The sequence below is a fragment of the Ctenopharyngodon idella genome, chromosome 16, assembly GCF_019924925.1.
Source record: "Ctenopharyngodon idella isolate HZGC_01 chromosome 16, HZGC01, whole genome shotgun sequence".
Taxonomy (NCBI): domain Eukaryota; kingdom Metazoa; phylum Chordata; class Actinopteri; order Cypriniformes; family Xenocyprididae; genus Ctenopharyngodon; species Ctenopharyngodon idella.
The window spans coordinates 8,773,283-8,791,453 of record NC_067235.1 but is presented as its reverse complement, the minus strand read 5'-3'; the positions used below and the strand labels follow the sequence as shown (position 1 = coordinate 8,791,453).

The window sequence follows — 18,171 nt, the reverse complement described above, 5'->3', positions numbered from 1 at the left end:
TACCAACATCTACCAACAAGCTATTGTGCTCTGAAGGAGGCCCAAATGGAACCTTCTACTTCACACAACACGAATGTCAGCTTGTGGCAGTGTTCAAGCTCTAAGGGAGCCATATATGAAACCAAACTATGTAGTGAGGTATTAAACTCAACCTGAGCTTAAATATTTCAACAGGCAATGTACTCAGAAAAAACACTTTTTACCCTTACAGCAAGGGGAGTACAAACTACGTCACCATACTCTAAAGGAGGCCAAAGTCAGGTCTACTACTCCAGAACAAACGGGTGCTAGCCTGTGGCAGTATTAGAGTTACTGAGCTCACAAAGTGTAGGGCAGGAACCAGAACTAACATATTAAAGTACAATAACCTTGAACAACAAGGGAGTACTATTAATCCAACCCTGAAAATACAGGGTGGGTACTTCACATCAGAAATTCTCACCAAAAACAGATACAATCTATACTAAACCCTAGGGAACAGGAGCTTTATAAAACGCTAAAACCATATCACTCAGGCTTGAACATAGTTCAGGGGAAACACTGAAGTCAAAGTACCACTAGATAATTCTGGAGGAGTGGGGCCACAGCAACAAAGTTTCTATTCACATAGTGAAAAGGGCCTACACCGCCTGAGACAACGGCACCAGGGAGACTTAGCAATAGTCTGCTACCTTAGCTGCTATCTATTTTGCACCTACACCAAAGGGACAATGGGCCTTGGCCTGACAACTCTGATAAGAGGAGGCCAGAACTAGGAAAACTACACTCACATAAAAAGGGGTAGTATAAAAAGGGCGTAAAATGCTACTAGCAGCACCTAAACCCTAGTTCTAGCCTAGGCCAGCTATAGCTGTGGGCCTATAGAGCCAACACATAAGCATAGATCTGCCTGGGGCTAAGAAACACCAGCCTCTACCAACGACTCTCAACTGAGAGGAGGCACACTTTGAGAATACTAAATTTCTAAGTAAAGCTCAGAGGAGCAAAGCTCAACCCAAGCACAAAATGTCAGGTGACCTGTAAGGCCGACACTAAACATAGATCTATCTGAAGTTAGTGAAAGCTAATCTCAAATCTCTAGCATTTACCAGAGGAGAAAGCTAATTAACCAAAAGGTGGCTAACGGTGCGGCTTAGATAAAGCCGACATCTGAATACATATGAACGGTGGCTTCATTATCTGAAGCCAACACATCCAAAAAAGGGGACAAACACAGTACTACCCTAATAATATATCGTTACAGCCAACCTAATGGAACTTCAGGGCCCTTAGTCCGCATCCATGAAACTGATCATAAATAAAAACATAAAGAAACCTACCAAGCCAATTTCAGCAGGTCTAATTGATATGCTTACAAACAGACATTGTGTGTAAGCAACACCCGCCTGACCTGCTGTCGCGTATAGAGCGTTGGAGCCTACCTATATCACGAGATAGTTGCACTCATCTCGTCAGTAGGAGGCATCGACGCATACCCATACTCACTCCATCAACATCAGCGAATTAACTTGCTGATGTTGATGAATGCGAGCTGAATACAGGTCCTCCCATGCCTTCTCGATCTCAGTATGAAGATCAAGAAGGAATGGAAAGCTTACAGTGGCTGGAGAATTACGGCAAAAAAGGAACCGTTCGACGAACCGTCTGCGAGCGGTTTCTTTCTTAACCTGCTCCAATGGCAGCCGCAGTCTGCCAGAGGCACGTTCCATAATCTCACACAGCTGTACATACACGGGGGCAGGGTGGCTTTGAGGATTCAGGAGGCTCACCATCCTCATCCTCATCAGCCATCTCCTGCTTTCTTGTTTGGCTTAGAACAAGAAGAGCAACTGCTGCTAAATCTAACGATGTCATGGACAACACATCATCATAATCACACAGCTCTCTCCCGTCAGCCGTCAAAGGTCGCAGGGAATTTCACCCCTTCAACTCTTCAACAAGCTCCAGCTGGAAACCCCTTGATCTAGTCTCTACTCTGCCTCAGCAAGAGTAAGACCCGAACCATTAGGTGCAGCTGCCGGTCCATCTCCTCTCGAGGAAAAGACCAGAAGAGAGTGGAGCATTTTACAAGTAAAATACACTCACAATAACAAAACGGACAGATCCCACAAGAACTGCCTGTACATGCACTTTGTTCTCATAAAAGACAATGTTATAAGTTATGTATGTGATCAGATGTCAACCTTATGGGACATGGATGCACATACTTCCTGAAACGTTTGTCAGACATAAATTGTCTTACCTTAATATCGGTTTGATATCGTTTCAAACAAAACAGTCCCTGAAGACGAAAAAGATACTGACTGGTTCTCTAGGCGCTCCTTATATACTTCCGGGTCGCGCTATGATGACGCCATAGGCTGTCGCCGTCCAATAGGATTGTCGTGAGTTGGTATTGTTTTCAGACACCGGTTCACGCGGAGGCGTCCCCCCCCCCCCCATAGCGTTTTCAAACGCAGAGTTGAGTTTCCTTTCGAAAGGGAACATAGTGATGAACAGCAGCATATATTGCTAAAAACAATACATAAAATGCTACACAGACATCCAGTTTGTCATGCTACTTGATCAATGAATAAAGTAGCTTGTTACTGGAATTACTGAGAAGCTACACTGTTTTTTTACTTTTTAAATGTTGCTGTTAGAAGTAAAGGTACAATAACTTGATAAATAAAACATCTGCAGAATTAAAAGTAAAACATGATTCGCAAGAAATCTAATTGAATATGCACAGCTTGCATTGATGCATGGTTTCCTTTTAAGAGGTCAGACAAATTTTTCAATGGTATGACCTCATAACAAATCACCTCCTTCTCTGGTAATAGCTTTCCCCAGTAGCAGAACTTGAGCTGGGTCAGTAATGAGGTCCTGCTGTTTTCACAGATCACCTCACTGAATCACAAGTACTTCAGAAACCATCTAGAGGACAGTTTATCTCTAGGGCGTCCCCTACTGATTGAGGATGTTGGGGAGGAATTGGATCCTGCCCTGGACAATGTCCTGGAGAAGAACTTCATCAAGACTGGGTCCACATATAAGGTATTGTTAGAGGAGCTCAATAAGCAAAAGAAGAGTTTGATCAGTCAACATTTTGGAAGGTTATGCACCTTTTTCACTGACTTACATTAAAGAGTTTCAGGTTTAATTTTGTACCCTGTTCATAGAAAGTGCCAAAAACATAATGATTATTTTTATGTATTTTCTCCTGTTTTTTACTATGAACAGTTTTCTCATATATAAATCAACAAATAGTGAAGAAAATAGGGGCATTGTCATTAAAGGGAACATCATTGTCCTCAGCAGTTCCATTGATTTTCAAAAGAAGAAAAACAAAGAAAGACATGTTGCCATATATTTAATTAAATTTTTACTAAGAAATGAGCGAGATAGCTTTGCGTAATGAGAAAATACTCTATATTTGTACAGAACCTCTGCTCCTTCTCATTATTTTCAAAGCTAAATTATAGAGAAAACAAATTGGAACTGTATTTTTTGTCCTTCATTATGCTTACTTGGAAAGATATCAAAAGCATACAAAATCATAAACAAGCAGGACATAGCAAGTAGTCTGAACGAATAGTTCATAATTAAGTCTGGAGTCTCTGTGCTGTATTAGTTCCTGGTCAAGGTGATGACATCAGCTGCTCGAGCTGTTTACTGCTTGTGTAGGACACGATTGTGAGTGACAGCCGAGATCTTTCGGGCATCTTTCCTTGATCTCATTATCAAATCTCCAGTCACTTGAAAAATGTGCTGCTTCACCGTCATACACAGCAGCTGCTTCACACGTTCAAAAAAGAAGTGGAAATAGCAAGCAGCGACGAGAGCTCTGACAGGTTTAACTACTAGCTCTATAAATACAAAGGTGCAAACACCTGATCACACATTTTTTATAGCAGAGACCGAATGGGAGACATTGACGTCATTTTATACGTGTCAAACCACTGCATAATCACTATTTCCGCTAATTGGCACGGAAATAAAATGAGTTACTCCCTGTTGAGATAATCGGCATATTATTTTAAACAACTTCACCAACACCTTTTATGTTAGGAAGGTAATTAACACAACTGTCTTTAGTACTTTCTCTCTAAGGGTATTCTGATAGAAGCATCTTGAGTTGGGGCTCTGTTATCCTCTAGCACAGGGGTGTTCAAACTCAGTCCTAGAGACCTACTGTCCACCAGAGTTCAGCTCCAACATACATCAACACCTGCCTGGAAGTTTCTAGTATGCCTAGTAAGACCTTGATTAGCTGGTTCAGGTGTGTTTAATTGGGGTTGGAGCGGAACTCTGCAGGACAGTGGCCCTCCGGGAGCAGGATTGGACACTCCTGCTCTAGTGTGTCTTTACTCCCCAAATGTTTTTTTTTATTTATTTTTTTTATGCCAGAGCAGCTCTTCACCTGGAGTTTTAATTCTGATCTCTGACTCATTCATGCCATCAGGTGAAAGTAGGTGATAAAGAAGTGGATGTAATGAAGGGTTTCCGTCTCTATGTGACCACTAAATTGCCCAATCCAGCATACACTCCTGAGATCAGTGCACGGACATCCATTATCGACTTCACTGTTACTATGAGGGGTCTGGAAGATCAGCTGCTGGGCAGAGTTATTCTTACTGAGAAACAGGTATGGGCCCTTTGAACTCATATGTGCAAAAAAAAAAAAAAATGGGTGTAGGAATGATCTAAAATGTGTGTTGGGGCACTATTATACTTTTATAACTTGGTTTATGAATATTAATTAGGTGATGTAATGTTCACCCATTAGTCCTTGCTGAAAGGAAGATAAGTGGCCACTAGCCAAAGTACTACTAACCACTTCAGCATTCGTTCAGTCTACTGCCAAAATGACCAGAGGGCAATGGCTTCTGCTTCCTGTTTAAGTCATTGTTTTAATTGACCAGTGTTATTTTGTAAGACAAATTCACTATGTTGTTTTTCACATTTGTAGGTTAATTGTACTGTAATTTTAGATAATGCAGGCTATGACATGCAATGTAAAGTTTTAAGTCATTAATTAGAAAGGGCTATTAAAAAACCTTCTGGTGGTGAATTCAAAGACATGATTTATTCAGTAACAGGCTGGTGTTTCTCATGAAGGTCCCTGCGGTCCTAAATGGAAAAAAAAAAGAATAAAACTAACTCCCCAGTGATGTTTCTATGACAGACAAGCATGAGGGAGAAAGCGCTTCGGTCATTTTTAGGGTCATTGGACAAAGAGCGTGAATTGCGAATCTCTGTACTCTGAAAGACCTCTAACGTTCAACATAGTAACAGAGACTCAAGGGTTTTATCTCACAAATCTCTGCTGTTTCTTCCTCAGCTCTGCAAAAATCGTTCCTTGCAAAATATTTATTCATTCTTAATCTATATTTTTTTGTCATTCCTCCCCCCACTTTCAATTCTTTTCCTTCAATGAAAGGTTAGTTTTTTGCTAGTTTTATGAATTAAAGATCAAAAGGATAAACAATGCAGATTTATTTTTATAGTCATCTTTGATCATATTTACCAAGGGTGCCAATAATTCTGACCACCACTGTACTATACTATACTATACAAATACTATACAAATAAATGTGAAATAGTATTGTTTGTTAGTTTCTTCTTGTTTAAGGCTAAACCTAACAAATTGTATTCTCAAAATGAAATTAAAAATGAACAATTCAAAACAAGTCTTATCATCGCAAACACTGCTGGTGTTGTAAGCGTTTTTTTGTGTTTGGTATAAAAGACATGTGCATGGCACCTTAAATTGGAGCCCAGAGCTACTGTATGCCAAGCTCAAGAAAGACCAGAATCAAAGCCACAGAATACTGCACATTGTCGCTGTCGTCTCGGCTCACAGTAAGGTGGGCTTTGGTAGCGCCTGCAGATTCCCAGGTAGAGAAAATTAAAGTGCCATTCAGAACATATTCACTGCTGGACATTGATTTGTCAATATGGAATAAGGGCCTGACATGTGTGTCGCCTTTTACACTCAGCCTAATAAGAGTACAGATCCACATGTCACTCAGCCTAGCACTGATCTGAATTATAATAGCTTTATGGCCTCGCCTCAGGCTAGTTAGTCATCTCTGCCTGATGGGGAACTATGTTTTAGACTTTAGACTAGTAATATCGAAAAGAGACATTTGGACAGCAGAAAAAAAAAAAAAAAAAAAATCCTACTAAGGTTTCAAAAGCTAACCGAGCAAAATTGATTGCATAATACACTATCATGCTATTCTGAAGCTAGAAAATTGTGTATTTTACTCAGGCCTCATGGCTAAGCAGCCTGAATGACATTCACTGGTCTGTTATTTCAACATTTCTACATCAAAGACTTACTTCAGTGCATTGACAAAAATATGTCTTTGACTTGTCATTTACTGCATATTTACTAAAGAACATTTCCACTCAAGTACTTCTGACAGAGAACTCTTTTTAGTAGAAAGAATAGAAACAGGAAATGGCTGTTGACAAACCATTTGATGTTGCTGGGTTCCATTAAAATTCACATTTTTTTCAATATGTGTTTGACCTTTTTTAAAACCCTGAAGGTTCAAAGTAATTTCAATTAAAATATTGTAAAATATTATAAAATGCATTAAACATTCTACAACAAATAATGTATTTAAGTGTTAATAAATTATCTATCTCAAGAGAAAATAATAAATCTTATTTATGTAAATATGTTTTCATTGAAATGATGAAACAATGTAAATTATAAACATTGATTTATAAGTGATCACTTAAAATATGTGTAAAAGAATAATTTAGGATTGAAATATATCACTATTGCATAATTACATTTTTAATGTTTTAGAATAATAAAACAAAAAAAAGGTAACACTGTATTTTACAGTGTCTGTTACATGTTACATGTACTTACTATGGTAATAACAGTCAAGTATGCGTAATTAGTGCATGTTGTTAATTGATATTACTGAGTACTTAAATGTATAATTACACTGTAACAAGGACACCTAAATATAAAGTGTAAGATAAAACAGTAATTGATATTACAGTATGTTACTACAATGTGTGTCAGGGTTCTGTCAGGTTCTAGTTTTTCTATCTTTTATATGTGAGCGCACAGTTTTGGTTTTGTTTGGTGTGTTCAGGGAATGGTGTTTCCTGATGGTCTAGTCTTGGTTCAGTTTCAGTGTCTGAGTCCTGACATCCATGCTAAATATCCAGATAAAATTTTGTTTGCCATGTGCTCTTCAGTCTTACCTTATGTGTTTGTGTGAGCACATGTTTGTTTGCTATGTGCTTCGTTTTTAGTCTAGATTTAAACTGACAGAGTGTGTCTGCTTCCAGAACAATGCTAGGAAGATTGTTCCATAGTTTAGGTGCCAAATAGAAAAAGGATCTACCGCCTGCGGTTGATTTTGATATTCTAGGTATTATTAATTGGCCTGAATTCTGAGATTGCAACAGACGTGAAGAACTATAATGTGTTAAGAGCTCGCTCAGATACTGGGGAGCTAAACCATTTAGTGCTTTGTAAGTGATTAGCAAGATTTTAAAATCTATATGATGTTTAATAGGGAGCCAATGCAGTGTTGACAGAACCGGGCTAATATGGTCCTACTTCCTGGTTCTAGTAAGAACTCTAGCTGTTGTGTTTTGGACCAGCTGTAGTTTGTTTATCAAGCGAGCAGGGCAACCACCCAGTAGAGCGTTACAGTAATCTAGCCTTGAGGTCATGAACGCATTAACTAACTGTTCCGCATGTTTCATTGAGAGCATATGTCGTAGTTTAGATATATTTTTAAGATGGAAGAATGCGGTTTTACAGATGCTAAAAACGTGCCTTTCAAATGAGAGATTGGTATCAAAGAGCACACCCAGGTTGTCTTCAGTTAAGAAAGAAAATTCATGATCCGTTCTTGCATTTGGTCTTAAAGTGATAGCATCCTAATAATGCTGCTGCTGTCTGCGTTTTTAATGTTAACCAAACAAAAGGGGGGGGAAAATCAGTCACTGCTCTTTTAAAAAGTATATGAAGACTATGCAGTGTTATTTATTTGATTAGACTACTTTATTAAATTTCTGTGCCTGAAACCTACTGTTAGACCTTCATGAAAAGCACTTTTTATTTAATTTCCATCTTTGTTGCATTGTATTTATTTGTGCTATTGCTTGTAATTTGATTATTTGTTCTTATTTTATGACTGACTGTTTACTTAGTCTATTAAAATTATATTAACTAAGCTATAGTTTTAGCTGTGGTATTGAAATTGGAATAGAGGATTGTGAATTTTCAATAGTATCTAAAATGTTAGTGTCATAACTGCCTGTTTTTGTTTCATGGCTGGTAAAAAATAGTTTTGGCCGGTAAATTTTTTTTAAATCAATGGCCATTGGCAGGTGTGGCAAAAAGTTAGTTTTAGGCCATGGGTGTTCAGTTTGTCTGTTCATGCGTGTTCTTCCTTGGCTCTTCCTTCCAACACCGGGTCCCATTTTGTTGGCTTGTGTATGCCCTGGACTGTTTTTCCCGTGCTGGATTGTTTTTGTTCTTGTTTTAGTTTTATTTTTACAATGTAAAGCCTATTGTTTACTCTGCGACTGAGTCCTCCTCTCATCACTCATTCTGACCTTACAGAGTGATATTTGGGTTGGTGTGGCTGGGTTCCAAAAACATCAGCATGAATGGAAAGTGGATCAGGGCTGTATAGCCCAAAAATAACATTTTAGACAATTATTTTTTCTAAATATTTTAATTTAAATCTTTCATGTCATTCAATGGGGTGACTTTTTAATGTGTATGTGTAATTATGTTTACACTGTAAGTGACAAAACAGGCAGTTAAATCGTATCACAATAATGTCTGTGAAAAATTAAATTTGATATTGTAAAGAACTTATTTGAACTGAATTCAATCAACTGACTTGAGTTGAAAAATACTTGTCTTCTCTAGAGCTGCTTATAGCTGAATTGAACTCATTTTATAATAACTTTACATAGTTATTGAATTGAGCTGAATCAACACTGACCTGACTTGAGCTGAACATTGACATATATTGTCTTCTGTAGAGCTGCTTTACAGCCGAATTTTAATTTGTCTCATGTTCGATGTTTACATTATTGATCGTTAATTTCCTGTTTATTACTGTGAAGCTGCTTTGAAACAACCAAGGCACTAAATAAATAAAGTGAATCGACTTAAAGCTGTTTGTGTGGTGAGAAATGACTGTGTGATGTTTTTGGATTGTCAGGAACTGGAGAAGGAGCGGACTGACCTGCTAGAGGATGTGACGGCCAATAAACGTAAAATGAAGGAACTGGAGGATAATCTACTTTTTAGGCTGACCAGCACGCAGGGCTCGCTGGTGGATGATGAGAGCCTCATCATAGTGCTGGGAAACACCAAACGCACTGCAGAGGAGGTCACACAGAAACTCCAGATCGCTGCTGAGACTGAGATCCAGATCAATGCGGCCCGTGAGGAATACAGACCCGGTGGGCACTTAGAGCTTGTCTTTCCTTTAAGGCTTTTTTCAAAGATGTATAGAAAAATGTGATTCATCTCTTCTTCCTCTAGTTTGTTAGTCTTAAGATGTGACAATGTAAACAGTAAATTATCAGAATAACCACAATCTGTAAAAATGTATTTCTGTAAATAGAAACCTTAATAGTTTGATAAATAAATGATAAAGTTTACACCCAGTATTAATATTAGGGCCATCAAGCCATACATTTTTTTTAATCTAATTAATTACATGATGTGCCAATTAATTAATCTAATAAATTGCACATCAAATTTGAGAAATTACCCCCAAAAGATCATTTAAAGTCATTATTGTTAAATGAGAAAAGCATAAAATAGACATTGCAAAAAGTAGCTTTAGAAAGAAATATTTTATTTAATTCAGCATAGAATTTTTTATTACATACAATTTTAGGCTACATATATATTTATAGACAAAACAGTTTGGTTACAAACATTCTTCAAAATATATTATTTTATGTTCCACAAAAGAAAGAAAGTCATACAAGTTTGAAACGGCATAAGAGTGATTATATGTAAATAAAAAATGTATATATATTTTTGGGTAAACTATCCCCAAAATATAAAATTATTATTATTATTATTATTTAAATGATACTCTAAATAATAAAGGAAAACTGCTAGTAGGTGGTGGTAAACGTCTAAATGAGTAAGTCACTCATTCATTTGATTCGTTCAACAGCTGATTCATTCAGAAATCTGAAGTGCTCTCTTTATGAATGGGCCATTGAATCATTGGTTTAACCTATTGATTTACTCAAAATGCGGATTCCTTCAAAAACGAAACACTGCTGTGTGTTGCTCAGAGACACACATCAGTTCTGGTCTGGCTTTAGGTAATATTTACGCTGGCAAAATTGAGCAAAATAGACAATATTGTGTCTAACACAATATTAACTTCTTATTCATTGAACTGTTGTATAAAATCAATATCACATTTGCATTCATGCTATTTGGGACAAAAACAGCACTTGTGTGATATTGCGTAACTATATCATATGATATAAATATGAGACAAAAACTCATACGGGCATTTTTGCCCTGATATCTTGCATTTTAGGAGCATTACATCACACAGTGAGCTGTTGCCCTGCTTGATGTTTATCACCAATCAACTATATGAAATGTAAGATGACCTACGTACAGTCAAACCAAAAATTATTCAGACACTAGATATAACACTATAGTTCATTTATGTAAGTGAGGATAGCAAAATAAAGTAAACTGTGACATATTATACTCCAAAATTCTTCATACAGTGGACTACCAGTAAAATTGATAAAAATTTGGGACCAAAAAATTATTCAGACACTTTGACCTGACCATGTTTTGCTTAAGTGTTATCTGACATAATTAATATTGTTTTCTGACACAGTTTAACTCTGAGTTCTTGTCATATTGTATTACGTTTTTTTTAAACTAAACACTATCCAGATGCCCCAAGAAAACAACAAATGGTGCTAATATACACTCACAATGTGATGTAATGCTACCAAAAGTTATAATCATACCCTTTATCTCAATACCAAAATCCCAGATGGCCAGACAGTGATTCATCTTTTAAATATCGTTAAAATAGTCTGGGACAGCGTGAACACGGAGACAGTAGTATATACACTGCAAGTTTTTTAAATGCTTAGCTTGCATATGTAATATGAAAAAATTGTGCTCACAACGGCTGTTGAGGTAGTATTCTCAAGTGAAACGAGTAGAGGCTTGGACCCGGAATCGTTCCTTAAGTCAAGACTTAACAAGTGGATAGGCCAGGGGGCAAACTATAGTAAAACAGGTGCTGTCTAGCTTATTTTTTAAACATTATGCAGACTATGAGGTAAACAGAATGTTTTATTCAAGTTTTAATGTCACACTTGAGACTGTTGATCTGAAATTGTTATCCAGATGCTGTAAAACTTATCCTTCAAAAAAAATGTGTTCAATTTGAAAAACTTTTCGTTGTGACAGTCACCTCAAAAAGCACCGTTCTTCAGATGACACATTAAAATGAGATCCTGACTCTCTGTGGTCATTAAAAATCCCGAAATCAAATTTGCCTACTGGCCTCTGTCCATTATCATGGCCTACTAATGATTCCCCATACTGACTGGCTTCATCACTCCATCTCCTCTCCACCTATAAGCTGGTGTGTGGTGGGCGTTCTGGCACAATACGGCTGCCGTTGCATCATCCAGGTGGATGCTGCACATTGGTGGTGGTTGAGGAGACTCCCCTGTAAAAGCGCTTTATAAATGCAACAAATTATTATTTTAATTATTATTGTGTTATGTAGTCACAAAATCAGATACTCTTCCCTTGAAGTCCAATGTCAAAGGGGTCATGTCTAGTTGCATCTGAGACTACTGTTAATACCACATGTAAATATCATGTCATCTTCTTTTCTGAGTGTAGTTGCCACAAGAGGAAGCATCTTGTACTTTCTGATCACGGAGATGAGCATGGTGAACGTGATGTATCAGAGCTCCCTGCGCCAGTTTCCTGGGCTTGTTCGACTTGTCCTTGGCAAAGTAAAACTCATTTATCATTTTATACCTCATTTAAATTTGTTTTTCAAAGACAAAATGGCATGTTTTTTTGGAATTCATCACTTAGCCAACATTTCATGATGGGGCCAATGTAGGCTTAAGGTATGGGCCCCAACTAGCTTTGTCCACGGGTTCCATGTCATTTCTGAATTAACCCTAGTCAGACTGTATGTGAGATTCATATGGGCTAATTCAGATGAGGCTGACATGGAGCCTGTGGACAAACCCATTTAGGGCTCATACCTCAAGCCATATTGTAGCTACATTGGCCGCACCATGAAATATTGGTTGGTTGATGTTAAAATGTAAATTTACATGATATTGATGTTATAAAATAATGCCTGTTGATCATATTTTCCATGTGAGATGTGAAAGTGGAGTAAATAAGCTTCTACATAAGTTGCAACCTTGTGTCTTTCTCTTGGGGAGTAGGTCCTCAAAGAGTCCAATTACAAGCAAACGGATTGCCAACATCATCGAGTACATGACTTTCGAGGTGCACAAGTACGCAGCTCGGGGTTTGTATGAAGAACACAAGTTCCTGTTCACCCTGCTGCTCACTCTCAAGATCGACATGCAGAGCAACAGGGTCAAACACGAGGAGTTCCTGACCCTTATTAAAGGTCAGAAACCAACCCGACTCCCACGAGTCAGTCTCACTCAGTCAATTTTTTCTTTGTTTTTTTTTTTTTTTTTTTTTCTGACCTGGTCAAAATCTTTCTCCTCCACCTTTAGTTTCTTTATTTTCTAGGTTCTCCAATAAGAGAATAATCCATTTGTCTTACTAACATTATTTTTTATTATTATATATCCATTATTAATAGGGTACAGACAGGTTTTAGGGCAGTCTGTTGGAGTGGCAGGTTTAGTCAGAACTGAGCAGCAGGAACACATCAGAGCCAGGCTTCTACATCTATTAGTGTGCTATGAAAGAAACACAGAGGTGCCTTGTGACACACTGTGAGATTGACTGCCAGTACGTATTATGTAAGGCTAATGCAGTACATTATGTTGCATACTTGCATGAATTGAAACATACTGTGCCTTAATATAGCCACATTTTTTGAAGGAATGTTCCAATACAATATAGCATACACCGTATTTCAAAAGTATAGCCACAAGACTTAAACATTACACATTAACATGAGACTGAGGTGAGAATCACGTACTAGGAAATGTTATATAAAATATTTTTCATACCTATTGTGACCATGTAAATCTGGACATGAAAACATGAAGGACATGAACGAATACTATAACTGGACATGGACCTATCTTGGAAGTACTGTTTACATAGAGCAATCTCCACAGGAGTTTGGAATAACCAGAAATAAATTCTTGAAATTTCTATCACTTAAAGGACTATTGTTGAAATTGTTAACATTTCAACAGTCTACTTTAGACATTCTACTAACTATAAGTAACTTTGCAACTATGTCAACTTATTCTACTAACCCAAACCCTAACCTAACAGTCTACTTATACTTTAATGAGAGTTAGTTGACATGTAGTTGCAAAGTTATTTAAAGTTAGTAGAATGTCAAGAGTAGACCATCAAAATAAAGTGTAAGCGATAACTTTGCACATATTTTGGTACAAAATTATTTTTATAACCGATAACTTTGCACATATTTTTTTGTAAAAAAAATATATTTAAAAAAAAGTGCTTTAACAATCTGCTTTTCCTATGGAATGACTTACATAGTAAGTATGTCATTTTAAACAACTTTTTTTTCTTTTTGGTTTTTCTTAGAAATGAGTAGAAATTATTCTGTGTGGTAAACAATAGCATGCCACAGATGCTGTTGATGTAACTTAACTTGTATTGGACCCAGAATTTCTTAAAATAACTAATTTATTCACTCATTAACACATGGATTAATATTATCAGTCAAGAACAAATTCATACATACAGCAACAAGCAAGGGTAATTTTTGAATGATATATTAAATTGCATTGAGATCTCAAATCAAATGCACAATAAAAGAGACTATGAAGAGAACAGACTGTGGTTTTGCCATTAGAAGCTTTTGTGATTTTTTTTTTTTTTTTTTTTTTTTTAATTCTTCTGGGTAACATGCTTTCCAAAATCATATTTAATGGCTCTTTGCAATTTGTGATTTGTACATGTTGTTCATGAGGAGTCCTTGGCGAGTCTGTAGATTGATGAACTACTATGTGATTATCATGCTGGTTCATGTGGTTTTGCTTCGTAAAAGCATCAGATCCGAAATTTAATCACTGAGAGATCAGGTAGCCTTGCGGTCAGAGAAGTGGCCCATTACCCAGAAGGTCGATTTGATTCCCTGTGCTGGCAGTGCACATCAAGCCAGTTAATACCATTCTGCTCTTTAATGCACTCTCGTGAGATCCACTTTCTCTCTCTTTGCTGCCCTACAGTTTGTCTTGCTTTTTCCCTATAATACATGCAGCTTTTCTTGAGATCGTCGCAAGATATTTTATTTGCAAAACAGAGAAGATGAATCAATACTGAACTTACTTAAGCTGAACAATGACATCATTTTCTTCTAGAGCTGCTGTGCAGCCAAAATTATTTTCCTGCTTTGACACAATCTGCATTGTAAAAAGTGCTATATAAATAAAGGTGACTTGACATGACAGCAAGAAAACAAGAAATTTTATTAATTACAAAAATGGCTAAAGTTAATATTTCGGTTAAAGATACTCAAAACAAGGCAAGACTCAAGCCAAAACTCAATAAATGGCCAGTATAACAACATACAACAATAGACAAGAGAACGCTTCTTTCTTTAATATCTGTAACTTGTTTTTTGCACCATTTATCTCAAAACTTTAATACAATTTCCTCACATTTATCTGATACAAAATAAAGCTGCTTTGAAATCAGTTGTTGCAACCTTCTGTAATGTGTAGAACAAGGGATGCAGGTGAAGACTCGGACCTAAGTGCAAGGGGTTTATTAGTAATACAAACAAAACTACAATCAGGAACACAGAGAGCACAGACAACAGAGGCCTGTTGCATTAAGCTAGTTGAAGAAACTCTTCAGAGTAGGTTTAGAGTCGACAAATACACATAAATCCAACCTGGTTTAGATCAGGTTCAAAAGGGCTCACAACTTTCAGTATAAACATTCTCTGTCAACTCAGGTTTTATCCAGAATTTGCGATTAACTGTGAAGCGCATGCACCTGAAAGTGTGACATATGCGGCCAATCACACGGAACATGGAGAGTGTACGGTGTACATTTTAGGACATCCTCAGACCTCAGTCATACAACGAAAAGGCGTCATGCCTCAGACTAAAAGGATTCAGTTATTGGACAAAACAACATCACGCCTCGGAATGACGACAGGTGTCAGGTCTCGTACAATTAGGCAACAGACGAAACGGTCTCAGACTAAAAGGCATCAGACGAAACAGACTCAGACAAAAAGGCATCAGACAAATAGGCATCGGATGAAACTGTGTCAAGGCCCAATATATTTACTGCGAAGTTATTTTTTCTTCTTTGTTTAGGGTAAAACAAAGTTGGAAATAATAAGCAATATACAACCTCCCAATACTGTGCATGCTACTGAGAGCGGCGTTTCTATAAATATATGCACACAACAAAAATGACAGCAATTCCGAAAGTATCTGATCATAGCGATGTGAATGTTTGATCAGCTCTGCCATCTAGTCTAGTCACGTCACGTTTAAAGTAGGCATACTTTGTACAATAGATTACTTTATTATTTTCTGTTTCTACTATAAACAAGGCTATGTTTTTTGTATAACTTTCTATTTGCTTTTATCCCATTATGATGCCGTCCTTCAGTTGTCTTTTTCTTTGTTCCCCTTTTTTATATTTAACTATAACTAATTGATGTAAGGTGTTTGTGTGTATGTTAATTATGTAGAATATGTAGGCTATTTATTTAATCCCTTTGCAATGTTCTTTATGTTATTGTTATTCGAGCATTAAAAACGAATAAAAAAAGCAGAGAAAGAGGGGTCGATTGTAAGCTGTAGGCTACCTGATATTTTGTTCTTACAGCTTTAATTAAATATTACTCTGGTTAGGTTCTATACAGAAAAACATAGTTAATGTAGTTAACCATGGTAACCACAAATTAATTAAGTGTCCATGGTTAATTTTCGTAAGTGTTCACATGGTAGTTTGCAATCAAGCTAGTTGCAATGTGTTATTTAGCTAACTTTTTATACATGCAAATAAAATTAGTGAATAATACAAATTTACAAAATAATCTCAATATACAACTCTTATGCAACTTACTGCAAAATTTTATAAATTTTATTATATATAAATATTATATAGGTCATAATATATTATAATTTCATAAAAAATTATAAAAATTAAAAGATTTTTTTTAAAATTGAAAAACGTGCAATAAAAAACACCTGCATTAGTTTCATTTTGTAATGTCACTGAATCATTGAAAACTATAACAAGAGAAAATAATAGATCAGAATTTTTAATTTAAATAAACAAAAAAAAAAAAGAAAATATTTCAGTGATGATCTGGATGAACAATATAACCGCCAATATATAACAGTTTTGACAGCGCCTCACAGGCTCAGCTTCTTGTAAGTTATGTCTTCTCACCGGAACGCGTACAGCAGCGGAGCGTGCACCGTTCACAATAGTAGCTTGTGATTCTGTCAGCTGAATGAATCTGTGCTTTTCTATGGCGAGCAACTTCTATGTTGGGCTTGTTCACACAGTGACAAGTCAAGAATCTGAAGAAGAACGATTCAGTGTACTTGGCGTTCGGTGCCGCTTTATATAGGCAGAGCGCCACCCGCTATTCATGCTGCACTTGAACGCCATTGCAAAACTTTTTTTTCCCGTTGATCTCCTGCGCCGTCCCTGCAGTACCTGTGCCTAAATGTTTTGTACAATTTGTACAAAACATTTAGGCAAATCTGCTATTCTATATAGAATCACAGGAGTGCTAGAAGCCTACTCAAGGTCTTGGGCCAAACCAAGTCCATCCCTCTGCCTAAATGACTAACTCCTTCTGGAGCTAATGATAATATAACTTTTAATAATATTAATAATTACTTCTAAGTGTTGTATACAGCAAAATCTGAGCAGTAGTAAGCAAGCTAGTATTCGATTCTAAACATATTCATCAACATGCAATAAGATCTTCAAAAAATGAAAGCTAATAAGAAACAAAAATATAACTAAGAAATTCTCAAATCTCCTACACTCTGGTGCAAAATTCATGATTCTGCTTTTATGATAAAAACAAGACAGCACTTCATGTGATATGTTTTCTTAATGTCACCCAGGAGGTGCTTCGCTGGACCTGAAAGCCTGTCCACCCAAAGCTGCAAAGTGGATCCTGGACATAACATGGCTCAACCTGGTGGAGCTGAGCAAACTGTGGCAGTTCTCTGACATTCTAGATCAGGTGTGTGGTCAGATACTTATACACACATGGTTTCTTAAAGGATCAGACACATCCACACATGGAACACACATACACACACACAGAGTATCTGTCGCTTTGAGCTCCCCTTCCTCATTAAATCCTTCTCACTGCTCCCTCTTTGCAGTAAACATGTCAATATTTGATTCATCTGGTCTACACACACACACAGCCACAAATACATTCATGACCACTCACACTGATGGCTGATTGGCAGGCCATGACTGCCCAGGGGAACTTCATGCTCAATGCAGTGTGAAATGAGCTCACTTTGGCAAACTCTAAATCAATTACTTGTGGCTGAAAGAAACCAGATTAAAAGCCTTTTGTTTAATTAACCATTTCCAGAACACTGCAACTACAGAAATACTGCTAATCCCCACACAAGATTTCATTTCACAATGTCATGACACACCAGAAATCCATGCTTTTCCAGTGTCATCGTGCTTTTCCAGCGTCTTTGTCTTTGATTAAACAAAACATTTAGATGTTTTTATTTGACAAATAATTTAATTCCAAACCACTTCATTTTAGATGCTATATGATATACATTAAAGGTTTAGTTCACCCAAAATTGAAAATTGTCATCATTACTCACGCTCATGTTGTTCCAAACCTGTATGACTTTCTTCTGTGGAACATAAAAGAAGATATTTTGAGAAATGGTTCAGTGTCTCTTTTTTTGGTCCAAACAATGGAAGTCAAATGGACT

The 18,171-nt window shown here is 36.9% G+C and overlaps 1 protein-coding gene across 1 annotated transcript in view; it reads left to right on the top strand.

The window, feature by feature from the left end:
- Positions 1–18,171, top strand: part of dnah5 (dynein, axonemal, heavy chain 5) — a 138,132-nt gene that overhangs the window by 100,975 nt on the left and 18,986 nt on the right. The window contains 7 exon segments of the mRNA XM_051865331.1: positions 2,881–3,036; positions 4,445–4,627; positions 9,204–9,447; positions 11,903–11,985; positions 11,987–12,018; positions 12,469–12,659; positions 17,320–17,441. Coding sequence (XP_051721291.1) covers positions 2,881–3,036; positions 4,445–4,627; positions 9,204–9,447; positions 11,903–11,985; positions 11,987–12,018; positions 12,469–12,659; positions 17,320–17,441 — 1,011 coding nt within the window.